Genomic DNA, 27033 nt, shown 5'->3' on the forward strand with positions numbered 1-27033 from the left:
CCCAGTCCTATTCTTTCCCTCTGAAGCATCTGGCCCTGGTCACAGTGAGAGGAGAGGACACTGGGTGAAGTCCCCCACTGGCCTGGCCCAGTCTGTCTGTCCTGACTGAGCCAGGGCCCCCCGAGGTTCAGTTTTATAACACGTATTCTCACAGCAGTATCCCACTTGCTCCGTTCCTTCAGTGACAGGCCACAGATCAGTCCAGTCCAGCCACCTTCATTCCCCAGCTCTACTGCCGAGTGACAACACAAAACACACAGCGGCAGCCGCAGTGAATGTAAACAGTTTTATTGAGACAGATTTACATCTCTGACATACACTATAAAAATCTGTTTACACTCTACAAAAAGAGTTAGAGGATGAGCATTCCTGGGGACAGAGACCTTGGGGTGTGCAATCCGTTTGTCACCAGCTTTACACCTGCTTGGACAACGTGCAGCAGGAGAGGGAACAGGCTGAGCATGCAGTGCAGAGCACTGACTAGGGCCCAGCCTCTCCTCAGGCTGACCACATGGACGAGCTTCTGCTTTACTGGTGAAAGAACGTTAGTGTTATTAAAGTATCTGCACTTGGCACTAGTGCTGATAGGAGCTGTGCAAACCACCTCCCGCTGGCTCTGCCACTGCAGCCCCACTGCGATTCGGAAGAGCATCAGCCCATTTAAAAGAAAGTCTGGCGCCTCACAGGCAAAGACATCCAACTATGTCAAGACCACGTGGAGGTTTGGTGATGGGACCAATGGAGGCCAGGATGAGGCGGAATTCATTTGAAACGTGAGAACCAAAAGCAGCGTGGGTCACCATAAATGGGAGGCTCAGGCCTTCATCCAGTGAGCCCTATCACGGCTGATTACCTGGCCTTCTTCCCGCCAGATTCCTTTGCTATGTGTAAGTTTTGTTTATTAGAGTATGACTCTTCCTGGCTATATACCAACCCACAAAGAACTTCCAAGGGTGAGAACAGCCATACTTCAGGGCTGAACACCACAGGAATACAAGCCACACAAATCTCAGATACAATGCTCGAGTATGATTTGATTCACTGTCTCAAGTTCTAGCAAAAGTGTTATTTGCAGAAAGTTACATGAAATAATAGGAATATACATATTCAATATTTCAAGCCTTTAACCCTTGAAACAAACCAATTAAAACAAAAAAAAGAGGCTCATGTTTGTTACAGTTAAGGGACCAGAAGAGGCTGGCGTTGGTATTTACAGGGCAATACAGTGAAAGAAATGACCTCTGTTTGCAAACACAGTGATGGCTTTAGACTGATTTCAGCCTGACCCCCACCATGCCCCATGCACGAGAAGTGCAAGGGACCTGCCAAGTCCCAATGGCACTCCAAGGAAGAGTGGCTAGCCAGCGTAAGTCAGAGACATCAGCTCCCATCTCTGGCTCTCTGACAGCGGCTCTCCCTGGTTACAGAAAAAAGCCCACGGAAACACCTCTGGATACATCACAGGAAGTGGTTTGCCTTCTGAGGTAAGAGATGTCCTAGTAAAATAGGATGCGTATGGTTAAACGCCCACAAGGCAGGAACACTGCTACAAAGTGTCCTACTAATACTGCTGCTTAACCACCGCACAGGAGTGGAATATACAAGGGTTTGTATCAACCCTGAGTCTTTATTCTCTGGTTAGCTGTACCCTTGCTGGTTTCTGAGTTACCCTCTTCTGTTCCATTTCACCTTGAGGTGCCGAATGACAACCCAGCACTGGCTCGGTAAAGGCACTTCAATGACGTGATTTGCAGATGTCTCATGAGTTTAAATAAAACGGGAAGCCCTCGCCAATTACCATCCCCTCACCCCATGGAGCAAGCTGCACTCACCCATTTTGTTCCTGGCCATAAGGGACCCCATTTAGGATCACCCATGTTTCAGGGTTGATTGCCCTGTATACCATACAGAGGGTCACGTCAGTGTTGTGCCCCATCCAATAGGATCACATGGCTTTGATTAACCAGGCACAGGGAAGCCAGAGGGATTCACAAGAGTGTAATGAACACGGAATTTCCGCTTAACAAAGACAATGGGGCAAACACAAAACTCAGGCTGAGGATTTCAGCAGCATCTGCAAGTCTGCCCCACCTCCCACACATTCTGGATGGAAAGCTCCAACTCCCGCTTGCTGTGTTAAGTCCCATGACTGGCGCTCCGAGAACACCAAGGCTTCCTGAAGGATGCTATGCAGAAGGGCAATCAGGTCTGTCTTGCTGCTGCCTTAAAGCACTGCCTATTCTGAAGGGGCTTTCAAAGCCAGTTCTTTGTACAGCACCTACAGAAGGGGTGGCCACAAGGCGTCTGCAATCAAATGCAACCCCCACGTTCTACAGTGCAGCCGAGACGACAGATCCCAGCAGCCATATTCTTGGCTATATGGGACAAGCGACAGCCCTGTATTTTGGGGGAACATCCTCTGTGCTGAAAGTGGCTGCCAAGTGCTCAGTCATGGCAAATCGAGCATTGCCCTTGGGCTCTGAGCCAGCTGCCCTGGCGGCCCTCAGGCTGAATTTGCATGCCCCACTCGAAACAAACATTGTCGGATTTTGTTGCTTGGCCTTATTGTTCTCTGGCTTGTAAAAAATTCGGTAGCTATGTCTATACAACATTCAGGGGGTGGGGGCACTGAGCGACTGACAATGCTCTTTAGCTAACCCGTCAGGGCACACGCTCTTCATTTCACACGGAACCCGGACACATACAAAAACAAACAAATTGTTAGACACAAAACCAAGTGTAAATTTAAAACCCACAAGTGTTCTAATTACAGAGTCGTTCTTCAGAACACTGCCCTCCAACCCTGTGGGAAAGGGAAAAAGAGGACAGGGTAGGAGTTTTCACCTCATAGCCTGAAATAACAGTCTCAGTAGCGAAAATGTTTCTCACGTTAATCCAGAAACTGTAAAAAATAAATTACGTTTAAGAAACAGGTTTCTCTGTGCAGGGCTTAAAACTCATCATGTCTTACTAAGGCTTCCCCGAAGTCTGTGGCCTGACTGCCCACGAACAAGTCATATTTGTCAACGATCTCCTCTTTGGTGAGTTTGCCATCCTAAATTAAAAAAAAAAAAAAAAGTGTTAGTTAAGTTTATGACGACGGTGGCTAAGGAGCAGCCAAGCATCCAGCCCCCAGTGTGCTGGGAGCAGGACAAACGCAGCAAAGGAGAATGTCCCCAGCCGTACGTACACCAGACAGACGCAGGGTTGAATACACATCACATGCAGCGCGCACAACGGTAAACGTCATGGTTGCACTGCGCGTTGCATGTGTGGAGTTTGTGGGTAGGGTTTCTTTACAAGGAGATCAGCTAAATGGGAAGGGAAGAAGGTAAGGGGGTAGATGTGGGGGTAAGGAGACTGGGGGTGGAAGAAGAACGTTGGATCAGACAGACAGTGAGTGTACGGCAGAAAGTCCAACCAATCCTAGAGAGTCTCAGGAGTAGCTGCTGTGTTAGTCAGTAGCTTCACAAACAGCAAGCAGTCCTGGAGCATCTTAGAGACTAATAAATTTATTCAGTAATGAGCTTTCGTAGGTAAGAACCACTCCTCAGACTGAGTGGAGCCTGTACCACTAATCTGAAGAAGTGGCTCTTACCTTGGAAAGCTCATTACCTCCTGCTTTTGCTAGCCCTTAAGGTGCTCCAAGACTACTTGTTATTTATGCAAGTCTAGAGAGTTCTCTGAACAGCCAAAGAGCCCAGTTTTCCTGATCTGCTCCTACCAGCTGGAGACTCTGGCTAGCTCCTTTCTGTAGTAATGCCCCCAAGGCCTCATAGCAGGGAGTAGACACCATGTGGGCCCTAATTTCCCCAGAGTGCATGTGGGGATCTCCTTGCACCCTTCAGTGAGGTCAGATTCACACAGCTGCCAGGACTCATTCCCATCCTCTTAGTTGAACGGCGACAGCTGCAGAGAGCACTGGTGTTTTGGGGAGCGTGGGACGAAGAGAAGGGCTGATGCCTGGCTCTCTGATATGGCAGAGATGAGAATTTCTCCCCAGGCAAGAAAGGAATCTAATCGAAGAGCTCATGAGAACTCCTGCCAAATGTTTTAAACCACCAGAGTTCGCGCTGGGGCAGAAGAGCCTCCCTGGATATTTGGTTTAGTGAGGTAAGCCCCAAAGTGCTGCCTGAGGGTGGAGAGGCTGACAGGAACTCCACTCCCTGCCATGCTTACAAAGCGACCCTTGGAGCCCACTCTGAAGTGGCTTTGGAAGCCTGCCCGCGGCACAAACCAAGACACCGACGGGGAGCACGCTCCACTCACCTTGTTCTGGTCAGATTCATAGACAAGGTGCCGCGCTTCTGCCTCAGCGTGGTCGTAGTCCGAGGGGAGGATCCAATCTTTTGTCTCCTCCTTGTCCATCTTCCCATCTCGATTCTTGTCTCTGAACTCCACAAACTGCTCCCGCTCTGTCTTCACCCACTCTGGCTCATCAGCATCCCCATCATGACTGTACATATCGCCTGCACAAGAATACAAGACAGCCGCTGGTGTAAGGACATTCCTTCTTTGTTCTACCTGGGACTGCGCAAGCACACTGTAAGGCAAAGTGGCTACCCCCCCGAGTGTCACCCTCCTCTTCAATACACACACGCAGCTAATGGAAAGCGCAGAGCCCAGCATGCAGTACTACAACTTTGAGAAAGCACAGCTGCCCAGTGCAACCCTCTCTTACACAGGAGAGCAACAACAGGCTGCAGGTTTTCACCCATAAATTAGCATTGGAGCAGCCACGGTTTGGATCTTGTTACCGTGGCAAGATAACTCAAACGTTGGTTTACAGAAATGCAGAGGGCCGATATTGGCATGGATTGTACAGTCGGACGCATTTATCACATTTATCTAATGCCAAAGCTTTCCACTTAAAAAGTAAGAGCTAAAATAACAGCCGTTTTGTTACTATTGCCAAGAGAAGCAGCAGTGCTGCTCTGGAATTGGCAGGCCCCATCATACACAAGAAAGTAGAAGCAGATGTTCCCTTCTACCTAGGGATCTGCGATGACACTGGCATTCTGTTTAGTGACTCCAGTGCAAATTACACACGTCAATTTGGTTATGTAGTTCACTTGGAAAGGACTGATGGGGGGGGAAGAAAAGAGGGAGAAAAAAAAAATCAAACTGTATTTCAAAGCTGAAGAAGAAAGAGGGACCCATTACAGTAACACCAGAGCACAGCAAGGAAGTGGAGATTAAAGAGCATGGCTGTTCTGGCACAACTACTGTTCACAAGAGGCTGCCATTTAATTTAATCTGGGAGCATCCTTTTACAAAGTGCTAATGGGAAAACCCAAGGGAGGAAAAAAATGCAATTTAGCGAGTTGCTTACCTATGTACTCTTCCAAATCAATGAAGCCATCTCTGTTCTTGTCAATATCTTCCATTGTTTCCTATTTAAAAGGGACTAAGTTAGCCTCAAATTTCATGGATCACAAAAAAGGTCTTTTTTATGGCTCTGCACCACTTACAGGGGAAAACACGATACATGAAATTTATTTACTAGTAACTGAGTTATCCCTTTATTAGTAGACTAAGAGCTCAATAACTATCTATTTAGCTTAGCAAACAGGTGGTTAAGGAATGATTCGATTACAGCCTGCAAGTACCTACATGGGGAACAAACATTTAACCAAGAGCTCTTTAATCCAGCAAAACAAAAAAGTCTAACACAATCCCCTGGCTGGAAGCTATACAAATTCAGTCTGGAAATAGGTGTAAATATTTAATGATGGAATCAACGATTAGAACAATTTACCAAGGGTCATGGTGAATTTTGGCCTTGGAATCTATTGTCGCTCCATGTCTAGTTTGATAAGAGGTCAGTACTATGCTTGGATCACCACACAGAGTAAGAATCTACTAAGACTCTCTCACAAAAAGGTTCAAAAGACTTCAACCTCTTGATTTATATAATTAAAGAAGTGTTAATTGTGACTTCACATCGTAAAGGCTACAACCAGGTTTACATTAGAATCCTTCTTGTAAATCTCGCTCTTCTGACAGAAAAAGCGATAGCCTCTATTAAATTGTTCAATCTTAAAATATAATTGCAGTAAAAGCAAAACCAAAGTTCTCAGTAGGACTCGCACAGATTTTGAGGCTATCTTTCTAAAATGTGTGTGTGTATATACAGTCAATTTTTATACCCTAATGACAGAAAGAAATGCAGAATGTTTTGTTATTTGTGTTATTTATTGTCTATATTATGTTGTATATGTCAAAACAAGTGTTGGTCTCATTAAAAGGCCTCACTACCACACAAACTGAAATGCTAGGTTTTCTGGGTGCGGTGCCTATTACAACTTTTCAGATCTAAAATTTTGTTACAGTGCATAAGGGTTAAGAGAACAAAATCAAGCTAAACAAAAAAAGCAGTAAAGTAGCACTTTAAAGACTGACAAAATAATTTATTAGGTGAGCTTCTGTGGGACAGACCCACTTCTTCAGACCACTTCTTGTGTCTGAAGAAGTGAGTCTGTCCCACAGAAGCTCACCTAATAAATTATTTTGTCAGTCTTTAAAGTGCTACTTTACTGCTTTTTGTTTTGATAGGAAATAGAGTAGCACGGCTCCCTCTCTGTTATAATCTAGCTGTATCTTCAGCCTAGTTAAGGTTTAGTTGTATTAACTGTAGCAGAGGTACGGTTTGGTTTTGCCTAAGATTTGAAAGTGTTTTGTTGAGATGAAATACGTTCCATGTGACGCCCTCTTGCATCTGTACTAGTACTAAGCATACAAATGTTACTTTTGATGCCAAAAATGAGTGACAAATGATAAAGCCTCACCATGAATTATGTAGCATCAAATAGTAAACTTAATGGAATGCTATGTAAATAGTCTATTTCTAGAAAGATTAACTGATAAAACTACTTTAAAAAGCGGCAATTGCTAAATGGAAAAATCTCCAAAAGCAGCCACTAAATGTAGCTGCGTAGGGAAGGTCTGCTCTGGTGTACGGCACAAGAGGACTGACTGACTGACGAAAGGAGTGTCCTGGATGTGGAACATAATTCCACCCTTTCAGCATGGGGTGCTGCATGGTACCACTAGCCAAGTGATTATGAGCCACTTTGCATTTTCATGGCTGGAAGCATCTTTTCTCCTCTTAGCTGCTGCAAGGCCCAACACCACCTCTCTCTGATGTTCTGTCGGGGCACTCCTCAAGTTGGCAACACTGCCTGCCATAGGAACGGTGACTGCCTTGCCCGGAACTGCTGCTCACAGGCAGGAGAGTTCAGGAAAGATTCTTGGAATAGGGTATAAAAACGTTACACTTTAAGATGAAAAGTGAGAAAAAGGGGCTAGATAGTAAGACAAAGATTCTCTTATCGCCTCTATGTAAAGTCACAGTACGCCCACATCTTGAATACTGTGTGCAGATGTGGTGACCTCATCTCAAAAATATATCTTGGCATTCGAAAAAGTTCAGAAGAGGACAACAAAAATGATGAGGCATTTGGAATGGGTGCCATATGAAGAGAGATTAAAGAGACTGGGGCTTTTCATCTCAGAAACGAGAAGACTAAGGGGAAGACATGATGGGGATCTATAAAATCATGACTGGTACCGAGAACATAAATAAGGAGAAGTTATTTACTTGTCTCCGTAACACAAGAATGAGGGGACGCTAAATGAAATTAATAGACAGCAGAAGGAAGCCTTTCTTCATGCAACACACAGTCAATCTGAGGCTGCTGCAAAGGTCACGACTTCAAGTTACGGTTCAAAAAAGAGAGCTAGATAATCCATGGAGGACAGGTCCACCAATGGCTATTAGCCAGGATGGGTAGAAATGGTGTCCCTAACCAAGGGAGGGATCACCTGTTCCGCCCATTCCTCTGGGGCACTTGGCATTGGCTGCTGCCAGAAGACAGGATAGGGTCAGACTGACCTTTGATTTGACCCAGTTACAGGTATTCTTATTTCTTACAAAACCTATTCCCCCCTCTCCCCCTCATAAGTAAAGCTCACACTTCATTCCCACTTCATCCGTCTGGACAACTACATGCTCCTGCGAGGTCACTGTTAACTGGGAGGCCCCAGACTGTTACCAGCCTGAGACAGCAAGTACAAAAGCCTCTTAATTTTACTTCCTCTCTGCATCTTATGGCCTCAAATCATCTCAACCTGCTTTCTAAATAGCACCAACCTGTACTACTATATCTTTCATGTAGTCATATTCTTCCGGATGTAGAAAGGCAGTGAATTCTTCCTTGGTAGCAATCAAGTCTCCATCCTTGTCAGCCATTTTGAACCTTCGTTCATCCCGCATCATCATCTGCTTATAGTTGAACCCATCATCGGGGTCTGGATCATCTGGGTAGAAACAGACAAGTTATACCCATTTTAGACTCCAAAGCTCATCCACAAAACAATTGCACCAGAACAGCAGGTCAAATTTTCATTATGCTCTTGACTAGAGAAACTTCACAATGCTTGTGTCAGGAGAACCAATATGTTGCACATCCAAGAGTTATTGTGAAAGCTCATTAGGACTCAGAGGCTGCACCTATTTTGCACAAAGTGGAAAAAAGGTCTCCACTCATTCCACACTGTAACAGAGAGCATCCTGAAAAGACAAGTATCAACGTGAAAGGTTCCCAAGATAAGCACTGCATTCTGACAGCTCTAATCTCATTGGGTGGTATCTGCTCAGCGTTATAGGCATGAGAGAGTGAGAGCTAGATTTTGGCTACTCCTGGAATAGACCACGTAACGGCATAGTCCTATCCCAATGAGGTACAACTGACAAGACCAACCCTGCTCACTGCCTAAATCTAGACACTGAAATGCCCCAGCTCCTGAGGGCCTATTAGGGTGATTAAATTTAAGTTAAAGTTAATTTAATATCAGAATGATAACAGCTACTTATGGACCCTATGTCTGTGACAAGGCGTTTGAATTAACAGTGAATACTTCAGGACAAAGCTCATCTCATCACTTATACAGTAACATATAGGTAACCCTTTGTCAAAGTAATCATCACATCCTAGACTCACAAAAGCCCAGTTTAGAGTTTATGTAGGCCTGAATCTGATTACCACTTTGAACATGAAACACTTAAATAATGACATTTTAACATTCTGAAAGTAGGCAAATATGGCAGTTGGGATGCTACACTATTATTGGCCATTTATCTTCTCAAGCAACCTCCCCACCTGCCACCACAGACCAGCACTGTCCCTCTGAGTAAATGAGCTCCCAAACTTTAGATAGCTGGTTCAGATCATTTGCTACAGATACAGCAAATGGCACCTCAATTCAAGTTGTGAGGTTACCAGCCTAGCATTCATTGTTACATGGGGAGGTATAAGGAACACATCCTTTTTAAGTATAATTTAAAAGACAGGCTTAACTACTTAAAGAAATAACATGTAATCACCAAGTGAACTAATTAAATGTAAATTAAAGGAAGCAAACAAGCAAGCTAGCTCATTTTGGTTTTTTATCCTGCACTCTCAAGTTAAGCTAAATCTTTAATAAAATACCTGAAGAGAGGGACACAGACATTTTCTTGATTACAAGAGAAAATTAAGATTCTTCAAGAATTGGCATTAAAGTGTTATGAATCAAATTGATATTTAGTGATCTGCATTTATTTACTTTAGTTATACAGTTTGTTAGAACTTCACAGCGCAATGCCACAACAGAAACAGATGAAGAAAACTTTAAAGGGTTATGTTGCATGTACTAAAATTCAGCAACAGCACCATCCAGGGCTGTTCTTTAGTATGTCATCCAGTCAGTTCAAGAGTCCTTACGTCTAACATCCCCAACCAGAGAAGGAAGAGAATGCAGATCCAACTCTATTAAAAAAAAAAATCAGTTTATGAGTGACATACCAGCAAGGCCTGGTGCCAGGTTTCAAAGCCAGCACATGAAACTGGTGCCCTTTAGAGCCAATATTAAATGTAAGCAAAGACTACAATGACTTTGTTCTTTAACAAGGACATCAGATTGTAATCTAAGCAAATCTTCCAGAGGAAGCTGCGCCTGCTTATTGTATTATGTATTGTTTGGGTCCACAGAAATACCCCTTGCATTTTACTGATGTAAGCTACAGCATGGGATATGCACAGGCTCAACACACAATGCTCAAATGCAGCAGCAAAGTGACTTGCGTGATCTTGGAGCTCACTAACATACAGTTTCATTTAGATCACAAAAATCTAATTTTAACAATACTACGCACAACGACCAAAAAAAGCCGCAGTGAAAGAGGATGGCGTGTCAGCTCAAGCACTATGGAAGATGTATGTTCTTAATTAGGTAAAGGGATCTGTTGGCTTCCCGGCTGTGCGTCAAACATCTGAGAGGCATTTCCAAATATGTTCATACTAGAGAAAGGGAAAAGAGCTTTTCAGAATAGTCCTGAAGATCTTTTGACCAGAAACGGACTATACAAAAGTACTGACTTTTTACCAGAAGCCGCTATGCAGACATGGTATTGTCAGGGAGAAGCCAGCAGCGTAGTTATAAACGGGAGACTGGAGTAGTCTGGGTTCTGTATATGCCATGGATGCTACAAATATTTTAAAATTATTTGGAGTTATTATTCTTTGTTAGAGATTCAGAGAAAGCCTTGAAAAGCCTCTCAATTACCCAAGACAGTTCTTCCTATATTTAACATTGTCAAGTTATAATGATCAGGTATCTTGGGCCATCCAGGGCTAGAAACAAATGCTGTGAAATGAGAAACCTGGTATTTTTTCCCCTCACTAGTTAATGGTATAAGACGTGTTTCTAGTTCGACAGGGTCACATCATCTTTGTTCTTAACTAGTTGTTGAATGCTGCTGTGAGTCTTAACAGGTTACTTAAAATATGGATTGGGGGTGGGGGGGGGAAAGAGAGAAGAGTCCCAAACCTCATAGATGTCAAACTGCTCACCAGAGTGAAGTGATAGAATCAGTGCTGGAGGGACATGGATTAGCCAGCAGAGAACAAACAAGATGCAGCAAAAAATGTAATGAATGTGTTATGTGAACCTGCAAATACTCACACTACTCAAAAATGTACTGCATCATATCACACTAGCATACAGTGCAGGTTGCAAGCTCCTTCGCTAGTCTTCATTCTTCCCTACCCCATTCATGTCTTCAAAAGTCCAAAACAGTTGTTGGCCACCTCCTCATGTATGCCAGCCTCTACTACTTCTTGATAAACCAGATCTAGTCCCTACTTCATAGGTCCACCATGGACAAAAGAGCAGGTCCCCACTGGATGTGTGTTTGGCAAGGGAGGGCGGGGTGGAAGCATGGAGAAGAAATAGTTCAGACATACAGTAAACTCGTCCATATCTGGCATTCTATCATCCGGAACTCTCAAATAACTGACATGTTAACTACAAGTAAATGCTAGTTATGTTTTCCGTAAGCTCAATACAGTAAAAGTAAATACAAATACAGCAAACAGCGTATAAATGTACAGTGTACAATACTACCGTTGCTGGTAAAGTACTCTGCATACATTTTTGTGTGTCTCTGAAGGGCTAATCTTATATTTTTAGTGTGATGCATTACTTGGTATTCCTCTCTATTATCCAGAATATTTGAATATTCAGCAACCTCCCGGTCTCAGGGCTGCTGGACAGGAAAGAGTTTACTGTACATTTTCTATTTTTTCATCCAAAGTTTAAGGGAAAAAACCAAGTAATGATATTGCTCAGGAGCTTTAAATTCTACAAGTGAAGTTTTATTAAAAGCCAAGCTGACTAAATATGGGACCTTAGTACAGCATGGCTGGGTTTCCACAGCTGCGTATGTATTGCTGAAGGACACCAGTAGATAAATATTGCTAAAGAAAAGCTTCAGAGTGTCAAACGGGATATTACCAGTAATAGAGAGTTAAACTAAGTGCTACACAAAGGGTTTGCCCAGAAGCCTTTAATAAAACCATCAAGATTACTTCAGACCGAATTTTAGACTTAGCTATTCAATTTAAATGCATCAATAAAGCAGAGTTACAAAGCACCGTCAGAAAAAAACTTCAGCTTTAAGATTTGTCTGCACGCTTCCCAATTTCACATAGAACTCTCTCTTATCAACGGGAAGGAAAAGATGGTTACCCTGTTGAATCTTACTACAGCAAGAGCACTCCAGGCTCTGTGTTCTATCCCACTTCTGCTTTATTGATTAGAGACTGTCTGTCTGCAGGTTGGACATCTCGCCCCTTACCCAGGTAAGTGCCATATGTCACGTTTCTGTACTCATCCCAGGAGATTAATCCATCTTGATTCATGTCAAACTCCTGCCACTGGCGTTCGACATTGTCATACACGTACTTCTTCTGGGCCTTCTTAATCCAGGCTTTCAGCTCCCCCTCCGTCACAAACCCATCCTTATCCGTGTCTATTTTAGCTACAATCATTCTACAAAACAAAACAGCAAGTTTCAAGGTGCCAGCTCCACAAAGCTTTTACCCCAAGAATAAAGACCTACCTAAGATGTAGCCGTAGGTGGCATTTTTATACTCTTCCCAGGAAATGAGGCCGTCCTCATTGAGGTCATGCCCCTTCCACTGGCGCTCTACATCCTCGTAAATCCAGCGTTTTTGTGCAAATTTAATCCAGTTTTTGAGCTCCTCCACAGTTACAAACCCGTCCTTGTCTTCATCTATTTTACTTACAATCTTTCTGTAGAAAATGCAGAAAATGCAGGAAAAGTTAAGGGAAACAAGGCTTTCTTTCTACTCTGCAAAGCAGGGCATTTTAACTGGTGGCACACTGCACTTCTGTGCAGGAGTAAACAAGTGAATTTCAAACTATAATCCAGCAAACTACCAAAAGCTGCTTTTCTGTGGTGGTGTCCTATGAACTTTTGCCAGTCGCATAATTTTAGAATGTAATTCACTGGATGGCTGTAGAGTATATTTGATTCAGAATAGATGGTACACAATTTAGCCTTGTCACAGGTTACTGGAACACTGACTTGTTCATTCCTAAAACGTTCAGTTTTTGTCGTCTTCATGAAATGTGCGTCTTCTACTATTGAGGGATCTTTCATCAGTCTAGAATAACCTGGATGCACATTTTACCAAAATTATAACTGGAAAAGTTGTCGAGCAATGAACAGTATGTAGCTAAATAAAACAAAACACCACCACTGGTGAAGGAATACAAAAACTATTATACCCAGCCATTTACGTGCTCAAACAAAGCAACGTAATACGGATCCAAAAGCACAAAATGATGTAAAACCTCCACACAGAGGTCACTGATTAGAATGAGGTTCACCACTCTATGAAGCAAGAAACTAAAGATGTGCTTTGAGACAGCATCTTTTTTCAATGACAGCTGTGAAGAAAAGCCACTTGAAGGAATGCAAACCCACAGTCACAAACATATGCATCTCTCCTAGATGGAATTTGAAGATTACTGTCTGTACAGCATTCAAAAATAAAATTGTTGTGCAAGTGCAAATAAGTGAGTTACAGTGTTGTTCATGAAAAGAACACTCATGATAACAGAGCAACAATGAAAGCTGGAGTGGTTCGATAGGATCAGAAGTATCTCCCCTTGCCACTTTGCCATCTCTAGTCTTTTAAGAATGGAAATACTGCTCAAGAGCACTTGCACAGCATTTTACCGTTTAAAACAATGAATCATTTATTGTTGTTATTCACCTGAACGACAAATCACATGTCAATTTCTAACCTTCCTGGCATTCTCCCCAACAATGGCAGCTAACCAGTGTTTAAACAAAGCCGAGATAGACCCCATTCTTTTTTCAGAGGACTGTTTCCAACACCTCCTTTGGAATCCATGCAGTCATGTTTTTTGATAGTACTTCATCTGCAACTGGCTGTACTAGAATTTAGTGTTTTTAAAACCAACTTATTTACTGAACAATTTCTTGCATTCTAAGAATGGAAGCAATGTATGATGGCAGGTGAGGTACTGTTTAAAACAGCGATGGGCCAACACAGCTAGTGAGTGTCCCCCCTTTTGACTCAGGGGGCTGCGAGTTTGAAATCTAGAGTGTATGAGCTAACCACGAACCCAGGAACAGTCGTAAATACAATGCACTTGATTCTCCTCCTTTAGCCTGCATTTGAACCAAAAAGTGATCCTTACTGGGGGGCAATTGGCAAAAGTAACAAAAAAAGCAGCGGGAGCGCACGCTTCTCACAAATGTTGTGCCCCACCACCATGCACCTCACGTGTAACCTTGCTCTATTTGCTAGGGGCTGCCTGACCCTCCCCTCTGCTGCAGGATGTACCCCCCCCCACACCTCCTCCCACTCCCAACATTCCTCAGATCTGCGCCCTGTCCCTGCTCCTCCTAGAGCTTCAAGACAGCAAATCAGCTGATTTATGGCATCCAAGCTCTGGGAGGGAAGGTGAGGAACAGGGAGAGAGTGAGAATCAGCTGATTCACAGTGCTCTGGAAGTTCTGGGAGGGAGGCAGAGCAGGGGGTTCTGCAGGCCACATGTAGAATCCAAATCGGCCACATGTTGCACACCACCAGGTTAAAACAAAGTACAGGGCTTTGCTGTGCCTAGGGTCACCTCAAATCAGTGTTTACTTTAATAAAGGGAAACCAACTTGAAATTCAGTCAAGTCAAATAATCCGAATCTCTGGGCAGTTTTTGTGGTTTTAGGATCACATTTGTCTGTTGCAAAACAACTTTCTTTTGACATGAGAGAACTACACAAAAGGCAATAAGCAACTGTAAGCTCAAAGACTAAAACCAACCATGGAATACGGGAAACAAAAAGAAAAGATTTTTTACTAATATTTCAGTTAGTGTTATGTGTTTTACTTTCAGCAAAAGGAGGTTAAAGTTTGACAGAATAATGTCTCCTTTAATCTGTTTAATAAAAATGCAACAATGTATAGTTTAAACTTGTCACTAATGACATGTAACTTCCATATATTACAAATATTATAATAGTTAAGTGTAATAATCTCCCCCCCCACAGGATAATTTACGTCTGGGGGGTGTTACACATGACGACGTCACTCCATCGCAAGATTTATATTCTTACACACAGACAGGCTTGTTCAGACAGCATGTTACAATTTTAAACGTTCTCAGCCATTCCATCTCTATGTAAACATCAATTCCGCTCTACAGAGGTACAATCAGCGGTATAGAAAACATAGATAACAGGCTCAAACGCCGACAGAGCTGTAAAGAACACACACGTGTTGTTTAAATTTCTGAGACAACGCTTTCTGATTAATCTCCCCATCTGATAATGAACATGTTGCAGGTGATCAACCTCCCCACCCCGAAATGAAGCTTAACTAGGTGAACACACTGGTGTTTTATGAAGAATACACAGTGGGTTCAGTGGCAATAGAAAACACACTCAGATTTGCTGTGTCTCTGGTCTAAAACTGTAGGAAAGCTGCATCCATTGTTTAACCCCCTAAGTGATGCAATGTTCAACACCCCATTGAGCATATTCCACCTGAAAACGGGAACATTAGCCAAAAATCTTATGAAAAGCAGGGGGATATTAACGGCCTAGCTCAGCTCCCAGCAGGAGTCTTTTACAGTAGAGAGCCCCAACTTATGCGGGGGTTGCATTCTTGGCAACCTCCACACAAGTTGAATTTGTGAGTAACTGGGGAGCCAGGAAACTGACCAGCACAGCAGTGCTGGTCAGTTTCCAGTCTCCTGTGAGCCATGGGGAGGTTGGAGCACAACACTGATCAGTTTCCTGGCTCCCTGCCACTCTGGGAGCCAGGCATGGCTTCTCCCCAGCTTCCTCCAGCTGGGGGAGAGAGGCAGGCAGACAGACGCACAGCAGCTTTGAATTATTAATGCTTATTTCACATTAACGCAAGTTAAGTGTAACTTGAAAGCATGCATTTTGGGGCATACTGTACTTTAATAATGGCAATAAAACTAACCTACATAATCTGTTTTTATTAGTCTTTGAAATGCTACATTCCTGCTGCTTTGTTTAACTACATAACCTGAACATGACCTGAACCTGAATCCCGGATTCATTTTTATAGATGAAGCTGTCGAACAGTTTATTGGGCAATATATCCAAGTGAAGAGGTGGGATTCAGCTGTAAACTTTGGAGCATTGCCAGGTTTGTGCATTTTTGGTTGATTCCTGGAATTTCAGCAACTTTGGTTGTGCCTAGAATCATTTTTAATCCTCCTCTCAGAGGCACTCAGTTTTAAGGAAACTAAGAATAAAGTCATCAAATGGAGTTGCCAAAGGCTGGAAAACAGCAGCTTTGTAATGCTCTGATCTTCTAGGCTAAGGATGTTGTATCATTAGGGCTAGTGGCTTGTGACATTATACGCCAAGTCACAGTATCAAGACAAAAAGGCATGTTCTTTGCAGAGGAAAATCCCAGAGAGCTGATACCATATTTATTCAAAGTCTTACATTTTTATTAATAGTTTCAGTTCACCCACCCTGGATCCAGGAAAACCCAGTGGCTCTAGTTTATGAGATTTTGTGCTCCAGCCTTCCCTGTGGAATAAATATTAACTTGGACAGCTATTAAGGGTTTGGATAAAATTGGTTCCTTTATTTAATACCACACTCAGCTACCTGCAGACAAGACTCTCAAATCAGAAGTCATTTTTAAAACACGAATCATGTTTCATAGCTATTAAGAAAAATGGGGCTTTATCACCTATGGACCCACAATGCAATGCATCACAGCACAATTAAGATGTGATGCTGCAGTTATTTTATGTCTCTTTACAACTCTAACCCATTCCTTTCTTTCCCATGTCCAATGCCCTGCCTGCTGGGATAGACAAGCCTCATAAGGATCGAACTTCCTCAGCATCCCCCTCGCTGCCTCACGTCAAGCAGCTTAGGGAATGCTTATGAATCTACACTCCATTCGCTTCCAGATCAGACAGTGCACAAAAACCTGTTCTAAATACATTGGCAAAGAAATGATGAACTCCAAGGGCTAGAAAAACAACGGAACCTGAAAGCAAGATCTCTTGCATATTTCTGCATTTGGTAACCATTTCCCTGAGTTGCATGGTTTTTTTTGCACTGGCTTATGTTCTAGAAGAGACCCTCTTGCTCCTTCCCACTAGAATGCTTCCTTCACAAAACCTACAACAGCAAGCTTGTTTAATTTTACAACTGACAGGCCTGGAAAAGCTTATTATGCAAGCACAGAGAACAATTTGCATTCTGGGGAAAAAATATTCATTGACTCATCAGCACTGGGACAGGAACATTTTAGAAGTTATGAAAAAATGTTCATAGGCACAGTGAAACAGCCAGGCATGATTTGTAAGGCAGACTTTTCCTCCTTGAGCTGAGTGCACCATAGAGGGGTACAGTAAACTCTTTCCTACCTGGTATTCTAACATCTGGAACTCTCAAATGACCAGCATTTTAACCATAAGTAAATTTTACTTACATTTTCCATAAGTATAGTATAGTGAACATAACTACACATAAATACAGCAAATACAATACACAATACTACTGTTGATAAAGTACTCTGCATACATTTTTGTTTTTTAATATCTAATCTTGTTTTTCTTTAGAATTATGTAATGCTAGGTATACCTCTCTATTATCCAGAATATTTGACTATGTGGCAACCTTCCTGTCCTGGGGCTGCTGGATAGGAAAGAGCTTACTGTAATACTAATTCCAGACAGTGGGCAATAATTTGCTCATGTCAGACAAAGACAACTTTTTAATTGCCTTCTTCAATAACCTTCTCATTTAGGTCTTCCTCAATCTGAAAGAGCATGACTGTGACAAGCAGTTGAAGTTGGGGATGTATGTTTTAAAGTTAGGAAAAACTTACTCCATGGACACGCTACTATAGAAATAATTTTTCAGAAAAATCTCCTTCCCTGGAAGCATACGTTGTTAGTGTCAGGAACAGAACACTAGACTAGAATTGATCATTGAATGCAGGGTACTTATAATTGTGTTTGTCTCCAGAAATCAGAGAGAGCTGGTCCAATAAAAGAGTATTACCTCACCCACCCTGCTCTTTTAATGGACCATTGTTTGATACAGTACAACAATACCTATGTTCCTACCATCAGGATTCCTTTAGGAAGTTACAGAAACAGAGAACAGAAGAAAAATACATGCAAAAACTTCATACTGGGATTTTAAAACAAGAACACTTATAAAAAGCCTGTTAGGTATGAGTTTTTCCAGACGAAAAATGGCACCAGCCCAGAGAACTAAAACAAGTATTTCACAGAGACAATGCTCAGGTAGTTTATTATTTAAATTCAGGCTTTTATAAAAAGGAAGTCTTTGCAAAGTTTTACAGAAATGTTTATTTTTTAATTTGGATTTAAGTATTTTCTCACTCAGTCCCTGCAACATAAACATTCCATATTTGTGCAGAGTATAGGGCCTATATCATCACTTCAGTGATGTTTCCAAAGCCAGCTGTCCTATATTTGCTTTTCTGCATCACTTGGAAGCATTCTGGGGTACAGCCCTGTCTTATCCATTTAAGAGCTCCATCTTATGTATATGATATAATAATTATGCACAAGAACTGAAAAGTGAAACTGATTAGTCTAATTTAATTGCCAAGATGAGTGAAAAAACACAAAATGAAACTAAATTGCACAAAGCAACTTATGTTGTCATAATTTTACTGTTAATAAAAACTTGATACAATCCTTTAAATAAAATCTGAAACAAATGATATTAGAATGTGTGGCAATTTAGGAAGGGTGTGTGCTAAGGTGCAAGAGCTCCATCTCTCACAACAGCCACTTCACCAGCTTTCAGTACTGGGTATGCTTATGCTTCAAAGCATAAAACCAAATATAAACCACAGCCATGACAGCTGCAGCTACCTGACACTTGGATAGAGGGAATATGCCGTTACACCAACATGCAAAAAACTGCTGTGCCCCAGCTCTGAATGCATCCTTCTGAAGGTTATATCCTGGTGCAGTCATTATGAGCAGAAGCCAATTATGAGTTAAGGTAGTAAGACAAAAATGTATGGAAAAATGGGCTATTTTCACTAGCTTGTGCCAATGGATGTGTTTCTTGTCAGCAGCTGCCTTCTAGATCGGAACATGGCCACAAAGCCCAGGTGTTTCCACTGGATTTTAGGTTTCCTTAAGACAGAAGCCAAGCTTTGCTCAACTAATGGCTAGTTGCCAGAACCCCGTCACTTTAAACTGCTCAGCACAGTGCAAACAGCAAAGACACTTATTTAGATTTAGGTGTTGTATGGATCTGTAGCTCCATAGGCTCTTGGATATTATAAGGCCAACTTGATATTTTAACTTGATATGAGATGCAAAACCATATTGTATGATGAGACTTATAATCTCCATAAGGAACAGCTTCATATTAAGGAAGTGAGGTGCTGCAGACAACCTATAACTTCACAAGACTGCATTTGGCTTGCAGGCCACACTGGAGCTACTACTGATTTTTAAACCCCATTTTCAAGTTTTAAATGTAGAACGTTTGTACCAATCAGTCACCTGGCACAGAAGAAACATGAGAGTTTTAGGATTACATTTGAAGAATGGGAAGTGTGTTTTGTCAACTTGCATGAGAAGAAAAGAAGTCGTTCTTATCACAGCTAGGTTTTTACGTCATCGTTTTCTTACCCAAGTCTTTCCTTGCTCTCCTCTGGTGTCAGCTGGTCAAAGGTTTTGGCCTCATCAGCCCCAAGGAAAGCATCATGGTCATAGTCAAAGTTCTGTGCATCATCGTGCACCTTTTCACTGAGTTGTGAGTCATGGTGAACACGGTCTTTCTTGTCCGTGGGTTTGGTCAGGACACAGAAAGCACAAAGAGATAAGCACACAAGGAACTGCTGAATGGTCATGATGATCTGAGCTGAACCTTTGGGAAATAAACATATAAGTCATTTGGTGTATCATATCCCAAGATATTCATTCAGATTCAATTTTCTGTATTTGATAATGAAAAACAGATGGATCTAGCCATAGGCACCACGAATTTCTCCCCTACTTTTCATTTTGTTCTGCCTTACCCATAGATTACAAGCAGTCATTGCATCATTAATGGGACCCCATCTCAGGCAATCAACAACACCCCACAGATCTGCCTTCAGCAACGCTCTTTCAAGAGCCATGCTGTTCATTCCACAACTAGGGTTTTCACATGCTTTCAAAAATAAAGTTGAATCAGTTTAACTAGATATCAGAGTTTGAAAAGCGCACACTGGTCACATACAATTGTTTGCTGTGTTCCAAGTGTGCACAGATATGTCAGGCATGCTTTCTGCACTGTTCAGAACTCATTTGCAGCTACCAGTTGCCCTTATCTTTTAAATTAGAGCTAATTTCTTGTAAGCTTGTCTTCTTTTATAGCTCACAATTAAACCCAAACAATGAGCCAAGCGTGAAATAAGTTGAGTCAATAATTTTAAAGCTAATGTTTAAAAATCAAAAAGTCTTGGTTAACCTCTCTTTCTCATACCTTTGTTCTGTTTTGTTTAACTTTTGATATTATCCTTGTCAACAGGGTATTCAGCTGTCTTGCAAACGTAAGGAACCACATGGATATCAAGAGGGCTCCATGTTAGTGGATCCCATTTAAAGACCAGGGGTCTCAGACTACCAGACACTCTATTAAGCCCTTGACAAACAGCTGCTTTTTAAGCATATGTCTAAACCGTAAGTGTTACTGTGACCCAACTGCAGCACAGACACTTGCTACAGCAACAGGATTGTTTTGATCACTATACTAAATCCACTCTCTCCAGAAGCAATAGCTAAGCAGACAGAAGAATTACTCTGTTGAGCTCGTTATCTACATTTGCAATTAATTTGACAACTACATCTTCTAGGGGTGTGATCTGCACACTGCTAAGGAATACAGCTTGGTTAATTTAAGATTTAGGTGTTGACAAGTAATAAATCTACAAACAAATATTGCACTAATGACAGAGAGGCAACAGCTCACCTGTGTCAACTAGATACTATTGGTCACTGATGGGCTAATTCCTCCCATAATCTCTTTTCCCTTTAATAAATACTGGGAGAAAAGAAGCAGGAACCTACGATACCTACCTTACAGTTGCAGTGTCCTGGCTGACTGCCCACCCTGGCACTTTGGGAGTGCAGGAAATGGGGGCCACCTAGCCAAGTAAAACACTGATAGACTCTCTGCAGTTTCCAAAGACAGAAAAGTTTCCCTGTACAAAATCCCCACAGCTTCCCAATACCATCCTCCTCTCTCCACTTTTCTCCCACTTGCTAGGTCTTCATATTTGTTTTTCCTTTCTTCTTTCAGCATTTCCTTCAGTGAAGGACTAACCGCCAAACCCATCCATTATGGGTTTCACTCCTATTATTTCCCCACGTCAACTGCAATGATCAGAGATGTATTCGTTAATTCTGACGTATTTTTGCTAAGGGCACGTCTATGCTTACTGGAAGACTGACATGCTGGCAGTCGATCTTCTGGAGTTCGAGTTAGCACACTTATTAGGCCCGTGCTAAATCAAACAATCAGGGTGCTGGCCTTCGACCCTGGCGCTCCTCACAGTTGCTTTGTGGATGGCAACAAAAATCGATTTAAGGTACGTCGATTCCAGCTATGCAATTCTTGTAGCTAGAGTTGCGTATCTTAAATTGATTTTTCCCCCAAGTATAGACCCAGCCTTAGAAACATGTATAAGAAATAATATTACAGAGAATACACGACATAATGCATGGCAAAGGAGATAAAACAGGAGCCCATATTGTTTTTATCTACTCATAATACAGGAAACAAAGGCACAGCAAATGAAATCAAAAGGCTGCAAATAACTAATCGTGCCCCCAAATACATGCACAACTCAATCAATCTACGGAATTCATTGTCACAAGTTACTGAACATTGGGATTTAGGAAGGTTTGCAAGACAAACAGAGGAAATAAATTTAAAGTTTTAGTATTTTGATACTTTAAAGTGGTTTTGTATTAAAAACTTGCATTTAGATTTTATAACAATACAATTTAAAATAAAAATGGGATTAAAAAACCCACAAATCAATGTTTATCGACCTTGCATGCAACACAGAAAAAAGGTTGGTTTTTTTCCCCTAATGTTACGTTTTGGCTCAGAGGGGTACCCGCATTAGTCTGTATCTGCGAAAAACAACAAGGAGTACTGTGGCACCTCAAAGACTAAAAACGGTACATCTGACAAAGTGGGTTTAACCCACAAAAGCTTATGCTGAAATCAAATCTGCTAGGCTTCAAGGTGCTACAGGATTCCTTGCTCCTTACACTTAGGACTTTACACCAAACACTAAATGAATGGGGTTGGGTATAGGCTAGCCCATAATTTTTCACTTTAGGGTTTCTTAACCTTTCCACTGAAGCATCTGGCTATTGCCAGAGCCAAATTACAGGACCTGATGGACAACCACTTGAATTTGATATAGTAAATTCTGCATTTCCTATAAACAAAGCCTGCCTAACAGAACAAGGAAGAGACAGAGAAAGAAGTTAACATTTAGAAAGGCAATTGCCAACCTTCTTCCTCACAGCTGACAGCACTTCATATGTCCCAATGAAAAAAACCCAAAAACAAAACCCAACAATGTTTCTTCCCTCAAGGCTACATAATCCAGATGATCAAATGTGGAAATTATAGTAGGAAGGTAGGTAGCCAGTTAGTGATTTATCTTTTATTCACTTTTTTTTTTGGGGCGGGGGAGCGCCGTGGGGAGCACTAAGTTCACTCACCCTCGTCCAGTGGTTCCCAGCCTTTTCACCAGTCACCCCCAAACTGTTCACAGACACCCCAAAGCCAATTCTATTTTCTATGATCATTTTTATTCCCCACCCAATCCGAGGGGTCTACGGACCCCAGGTTGGGAACCACTGCCCTAGTGTTCTCTTCATGCATTCTACTCCGCATCTTGTCTCAGTTTACACTGTAAACTTGCTGAAGCAGGGACTCATTTCTGTAAAAACCCAGTACAATGACAGGGGTGGTTGGAGGTTACTGAAATGCCAATAAGTAGTATGAGGAAGACCTCACTGACTGGGGTGGGGGTGGGGGATTACATTTCCTTTCTATACCAAAGGCAAAGCTTTAAGTTGTAGTTTAGCTGAAGCTGAATGCTGGAACATTTGGAAAGAACGAAGGAAACATCACCTGGAAAACCTCCAAAAATGTCTAGGGTTCTCAGCTAGTTTCTGCAGAAGCATGTATCACCATCAAACTAGGATTTGTCAGTCACAAAGCATTCAGGCAGACTTGTCATCTTAACTGTGCCTGAACACATCTGCTCTGAAGAGAGAAAATGCCCAGCAAACTGACCTGCCACTGAGACTCTAATGCAATTGCTCTGTTTTAATTTACTTTTGGCATCATGCTGCAATTGCAACATTATTTCAGGTTTTGATACTCTAATCAAGGAATCTAACTGTATGACTTTAAACAACAGGTTCTGCCTGTACAGATCTCAAAGTGCTTGACAGAAACTAATTCAGTTCTCACAATGCTCTAGTCACAGACATTAATGTTATGAAAAGCATTAGTATTTTGTAAGAGCTTTGAAAATGTAAACGCACATAAACACACAAAACGTGACAGCCGATACTTTAGAGAAAAAAATTAAACACCCCATAATTGAAAAAGTCCAGAAAGGCCTACTTTTTCCATCAAACTTAGGAAATCAGCAGTTGGCTTTATTCCTCAAGCATGAGGGTTTATATTTTTTTATGAATATTTACTCTAACAAAAATATGTCTAAACATACTAAGCTGTGTTCACGTCATTCCATGGGCTAATTATACATCAAATTAAAAAAGAATTTCCTTTTATAAAAAGTTTAAATGTGTAGCCTTTTATTTACTTTATGTCCTCATGTTACTGTATTATGAAAAAGGCTAGGTGGGAACAACCAAATGACTTTTTCTATGCTACCTCACTCTTGGATTTCTCTATCTTGTGCTACAACTTTTTTCTACTCTCTAAATTAAGTTGGCCTAACCTTTTTCAATGCTCTTCATACAGAAGTCTTTCAATGCTTTTAGTTAAATTTATAGCCCTTCTTCGAACCCTAATCATACTATCCCTTTGTGGTTTTAGTTCTGGTCATCCCACCTCAGTGTTTAAGTATTGTAAGGCTCTTATTAAGCTGTCTCCATAGAACAACTATATTTTAAAACCAGTTTGTAATGCTTTCACACAGCCCTGTTACAACAACACAGGCAGAACTGTATCCACTGAAGTTTTTCCTGGCTGAGATGTGCCTGAATCATACATGATGAGCCCACTCCTCAGATGCACTCCACCTGTATATTTATCAAAGTTTTCAGGGAAAACTCAGAGCACTCTAATGACATTGACACTGAATATTCTGAGTAGGTAATATACTGGTAGAGCCTAACACAGAGCTGGGAGTAAAGGGGAATCTGCAAAACCAGACACTGGTAACAGGTCAGGAGAACGAGCAGATGTGCAAGACTGATTAGAGAAAGACAACCATGTGTCAGACTACTCTTCTGACTAGGATATACAGTTTCAGCCATGCTGAATGTTGTCACTAATGACATTCTGAAACAGTTAGTTGGTTCTAACCTGTAAAGTTGTAGCACAGACACTAATTATTTCCATGCTATCCAAATATTAGAATCCTCTGACAATCTCATACCTGCTATCAGAGATTTTATTCCAATGCAATGTTATAAATAAGAGAAAAACCTTTAGGTAAATTTTTACTAAAGAGACCTTCCTGGAAGTCATCAACAACAGTCTACAAAGTGACAAAGCTTTTGCAACATCTAAAACCCCTCTAAATTGTGGTAAAATCAAAAGGAAAAGGAAAAGTAAGCTATTTACCACACTGATATACTTTTCCGATAAGTAACAATAAGCAAATTATAAACAAACACCATGTTTAAAATCAGTTTTGATCCACTCTCTGTTAAGCTACCTGCTCAAATGAGTACTGAGGTTCACAGCTAAGTACAAGTTGAAATTATCTGGTCAGGGACTCTTTTGTTCAATAACATCCAACTGGACCACAGATGTTGCTGGACCAGAGAGCCCTGGCAGCTGAGAATGGGGACTGGAAGCCAGGTCCTGCATCTGAGGAGGCAGAGCTCATTACATGTCTGGTGGTGGGGAGAGCAAGGAGCTGGTCCTTCAATCAAAATTTGCCAGGGGGGCGGGGGCTGGAACAAATCCTGTGGCCAGAAAGGTCTGGGAGCAGAGCCAGTACAGCAGTCAAGCCAGGAGCAAAGCCCAACCAGGGCTGGCAGTGGTGCCCACTGGCTGGAGTCAGTGACTGTGAGGGGAGCCCAGGTGGGAGACTGGCACTGCCCTGGTGGCTGACCACAGAGGGGCAGAAATTGGTACAGCAAACTCCCCTTTTTGGGGCCAGTCAAGTCACCAGGGTGCTAGACCAACAAGTTCCAGCTTGTACTACGCAGCAGTAATTAAGGTCTTGGAACTGATAGACATCTATTTGCAAAAACAGCTCACAGCTCTTGTTTAGAAACCTTCTGTATAATGATCTTCTTGTTATTGCTTTCTTGCAAACAGTCTATTTCAGCAAGAGGTCATTCACAAAGCTCCTTGACACTTCTAGAAGTACAGTTCACAGCTGTAAATCTAGTTAATGTATATACATAAAACCTAGCACAAAAGAGTCCTGGCCTACACCTAGGGCTCCAGTAGGATATCAGTAATACATTAAAAAACACAGCGTATTCTGGCACCCAGAGAAAACATGGACAGCACAGCACAACAAACCTTGGGCTTATATTCAAGTTTGTTTTTTCATAATATTGACACGCAGTCCATGAAGCGATCTGTCTCATCTCATATCAAAGAGGTAACCAAGTCAGTCCATATCTTCAAAAACAACAAGTCGTCCTGTGGCGCTTATAGACTAACTGATATTTTGGAGCATAAGCTTTTGTGGGCAAATACCCGCTTCATCAGATGTATCTGATTAAGGCACATCTGACAAAGTGTCTTTGCCCAGGAAGGCTTATGCACCAGAATATCCATTCGTCTACAAGCCACCACAGGACTTCTCATCGCATAGGAGCGCCAGGACTATCCCTACAACGCTTGTTAAAAGCGGGAGGAGCCCCACCTACTCAGCCGGGGATGCTCGACGCGACTCAAATGGCTGCTCCCGCCAAACACAAAAATACGTCCTGGCTTTGAAGCTTTTCCATTGCAGGAGCTGGTGGCTGCAGCAAAGGTCACCGCCGCACGGGCGAGGCGCGAGGAAAAGAACGCAGCGGCCCCCAGCCCGAGGCACAGCTGGGCCGCCTCCCCGGCGGGAACTGCGTCAGGGCGATCGCCGCGCACCCCCCCGGCGTGGCCAGGCCGGCCGTGCGCAGGGCCTGCTGGGGGAAGGGCGCCCGGCCCCTGAGCGTCACTAGCAGCCACCGGCGAGAAAGCCCCCAGCAAAGGGGCGGCTTCGGGCAGCTCCAGCCCCTGCACCGCGGGCCCTGCGGGGGGGAGACGCGCCGTGCGCACCGCACTGGCAGCCGCCCCCCGAGCGCACGGCCTCGCGGGGGGGCCGCCGGGGTCACCGCCTGAGGAGCAGCCCGGCCCAGCCCGCAGCGTGTCCCGAGCCACAGGGGACGCACCACGCCCGGGCACGGCGAAGGCTCCGGCCGCCCCGCGCCCAGGCAGCCCCGCACGGCGCGGGGTAACGGCTCCGGCCCCCCGGCCACCTCAGGGAGAGGAGCTGCGCGGGCCCCTCCCCCCGAGCCCGGCGGGTGACAGAGGCCGCCGCCGCCGCCCTTACCTTCTCCCGCCACGAGCCCCCGCGGCTCCGCTCCCCTCCGCGCGCCAGCCGCCGGAAACAGCGGCGCCAGCCCCGCCCCCCCCCGCCGCCACGCGCGGCGCTCGGATTGGGCGCGTGGGCCCCTTTCCGGGCGGCGCGCCCGCGGATTGGCCGCAAAGCGCCACGTCCTCAGGCGCGCGCCGCCTTGGCGGCTCCGCCCCCTCGACGGAGGCGCGGGGGTGGGGGTAGGGGAGGAGAAGCCACCTCCCTTCTGAGCGCGAGGGTAGGAGGGACCGTTACGAAGGGCGGGAGAAGGGGCCGTGGCCGTTCGCCGCTTCAGCGCCCGGCCCGGCCTGGC

The 27033-nt window shown here is 43.2% G+C and overlaps 1 protein-coding gene across 3 annotated transcripts; it reads right to left on the bottom strand.

Moving 5' to 3' along the window:
- Positions 1-271: 271 nt before the first annotated feature.
- CALU (calumenin) lies at positions 272-26753 on the bottom strand. Of its 3 annotated transcripts, none has more exons than XM_074976318.1 (7): positions 26697-26753; positions 19564-19801; positions 12179-12372; positions 8153-8319; positions 5333-5393; positions 4270-4469; positions 272-3055 (listed from the first exon to the last, which is right to left on the bottom strand). In XM_074976318.1, the coding sequence occupies exons 2-7, from the start codon at positions 19782-19784 to the stop codon at positions 2951-2953; spliced, it is 948 nt and encodes a 315-aa protein (XP_074832419.1). In that variant the 5' UTR covers positions 19785-19801; positions 26697-26753; the 3' UTR covers positions 272-2950. The 3 variants fall into 3 exon arrangements, with proteins under 3 accessions (XP_074832419.1, XP_074832401.1, XP_074832410.1); XM_074976300.1 differs by lacking the exon at positions 12179-12372 and adding an exon at positions 12443-12636; XM_074976309.1 differs by lacking the exons at positions 12179-12372; positions 26697-26753 and adding exons at positions 12443-12636; positions 26031-26268.
- Positions 26754-27033: the final 280 nt, after the last annotated feature.

The sequence above is a fragment of the Carettochelys insculpta genome, chromosome 1 (genome assembly GCF_033958435.1).
Source record: "Carettochelys insculpta isolate YL-2023 chromosome 1, ASM3395843v1, whole genome shotgun sequence".
Classification (NCBI taxonomy): domain Eukaryota; kingdom Metazoa; phylum Chordata; order Testudines; family Carettochelyidae; genus Carettochelys; species Carettochelys insculpta.

Excerpts from the sequence above, each read along its gene's own strand:
- CALU (XM_074976318.1), bottom strand. The coding sequence starts at position 19,784 with ATGACCATTCAGCAGTTCCTTGTGTGCTTATCTCTTTGTGCTTTCTGT. Across the intron at positions 8,320-12,178 it reads GACATATGGCACTTACCTGG|ATGATCCAGACCCCGATGAT; the intron begins GTAAGGGGCGAG and ends GTTTCTACCCAG. Across the intron at positions 4,470-5,332 it reads TGATTTGGAAGAGTACATAG|GCGATATGTACAGTCATGAT; the intron begins GTAAGCAACTCG and ends ATTCTTGTGCAG.